At 51.9% G+C, this 1,696-nt stretch overlaps 1 protein-coding gene across 1 annotated transcript; it reads right to left on the bottom strand.

The window, feature by feature from the left end:
* Positions 1-314: 314 nt before the first annotated feature.
* Positions 315-1,479, bottom strand: NGA_2017400 (nxn protein; the record flags this gene model as incomplete). Its single annotated transcript, XM_005854647.1, has 1 exon — positions 315-1,479. A coding segment is annotated over one exon (1,165 nt), but the record flags the coding sequence as incomplete, so codon positions are not given.
* Positions 1,480-1,696: the final 217 nt, after the last annotated feature.

The raw sequence follows: 1,696 nt of genomic DNA, 5'->3' as shown, positions 1-1,696 counted from the left end.
ACGACGTCAACGTGAGCAAATTCGGAGGACGCGCTGGGAACATCTTTTCCCACGAATGGTACAGCCATTAACTTCCGGCTCAGAGGTGCGCGGGAATTAAGTCCCGCGAGATCAGCAGCGTTCAAAATACCGTACCCGACTCTGTCAACTTTGGAGAGACAATGCGGCATAAGAGTGCAGACCCATTCGCGTCCCAGATTGAGAAGCTTTTTGGACTCGGGAGGCAAGCCTTTCTTAATGGTCTGTCGATTCTTTTCAATTTGCCCTTTCAAGTACCCCAAAAGCGCATCCTGCGGACACTCAACTCTTCCCATGAAGCGCTCGGCAATCCATAACAATGCCCATTTAGCCAATGCTGGCTTCAGTCGAGCTTCGTAAAAGGCCTTATCAAGCAGAATCATGTGCGGACTTCGTTGCAGAGCATGTTGCGAATAGCCTTCAGCGACGGCATCCCTCAAGTCGTCCAATATTGCTTGAGCACCGAAATTTATTCGGGTTGACATCTGAGGATTGAGGCGCTCTGATAGAGGGTGACCCTCTGCGGCACTAAAAAGACCATCTATAAGAAAAATGGGGAAGTCCCATCGGTAACCGGCCATGTCAATGGGATCTTTCGCACCAATGGGGAAATTGAGCTCCGATCGCAGTGGATGCAGAAGTTGATCCACCTCGTCCATGATCAGCACACCACCACGCCACATGTCCAGCACACGTACTATCGCGTCTGCCATGTCGGATTTGCACTGCAAGGCCTCCCGCACTCGACCTATCTCACGATTGGCCCGAGCTGACTCCCCAAACGTCAGGTCGCTCGCCTCGACCTGCTCCAGAGCATGCAGGTGTTCCACAAATTTTAAAAGCAGGCTTTTGATTGCCTCAGGGGACGTGCAAACGACGCTGCGCCTACGACGTGCTGCGTCTAGCTTGCCAAAGATTTCAGCAACTAGTTCAACGTCATCGTCGACACTGCGCTCAAATTCCAAGGTGTAGACTCGCTTAGTTATGATTTGGCCAAAGCGGCTGCGCATGATAGACCGAGTCTGCTCGAGTAGAGCCGTAGGCATCACTTGCGTGACGAGCTGCTGCCCGTCTGCCAAAAGAAGCGTCAGTAGAGGTCCCACAACAGTCGTTTTACCCGCCCCCATAATCATTTGCTGCACTCTGCTTACACCTTGCTCCAAGGATGCTTGAAACCATGTCACCATCTCGACCTGCCGTTTCCGCAACATCAGATCAAATACGGCCTCGAAAACCAGAAAGCGAGGATCAACTTCCAAACCAGCAGCCGTTGAAGTGCCGTAATATCGCCCTGCAGTCAGAAGCTCCGCCAAGTTGTCAGTAGCTTGAGTCACACGCTGCATTGCCAGTGATACAGAGAAAGATAAATCGCCAGAAATCACAGTGCGAGCTGAATGCACAAGAGCCTTCACCGCTTTCAATGCTTGTCCTGCAGCCATAATTGTCCGACTTGCGTGCGCCGCCCGATTTATGTGCAAAAGTGCCAATGCAGTTAGGTTTAATGCCGCCGTGAGCGTGCTTGCCTCTCCAGCGAAAGGATTGACAGCCAGCAAGTCCTCATGTGCCCGTGTGGACATTAAACACTGGATAAGATATGTGATGTCGATAGCCGGGCGAAGACCTGCATATCGTTGTGTCCAAAACACGTGCAACGCCGATGTCGCTTGTCGATGGTGAG

This window comes from Nannochloropsis gaditana, assembly GCF_000240725.1.
Source record: "Nannochloropsis gaditana CCMP526 unplaced genomic scaffold scaffold432, whole genome shotgun sequence".
Lineage (NCBI taxonomy): Eukaryota > Eustigmatophyceae > Eustigmatales > Monodopsidaceae > Microchloropsis > Microchloropsis gaditana.
This window is presented reverse-complemented; position numbering and strand designations above follow the sequence as displayed.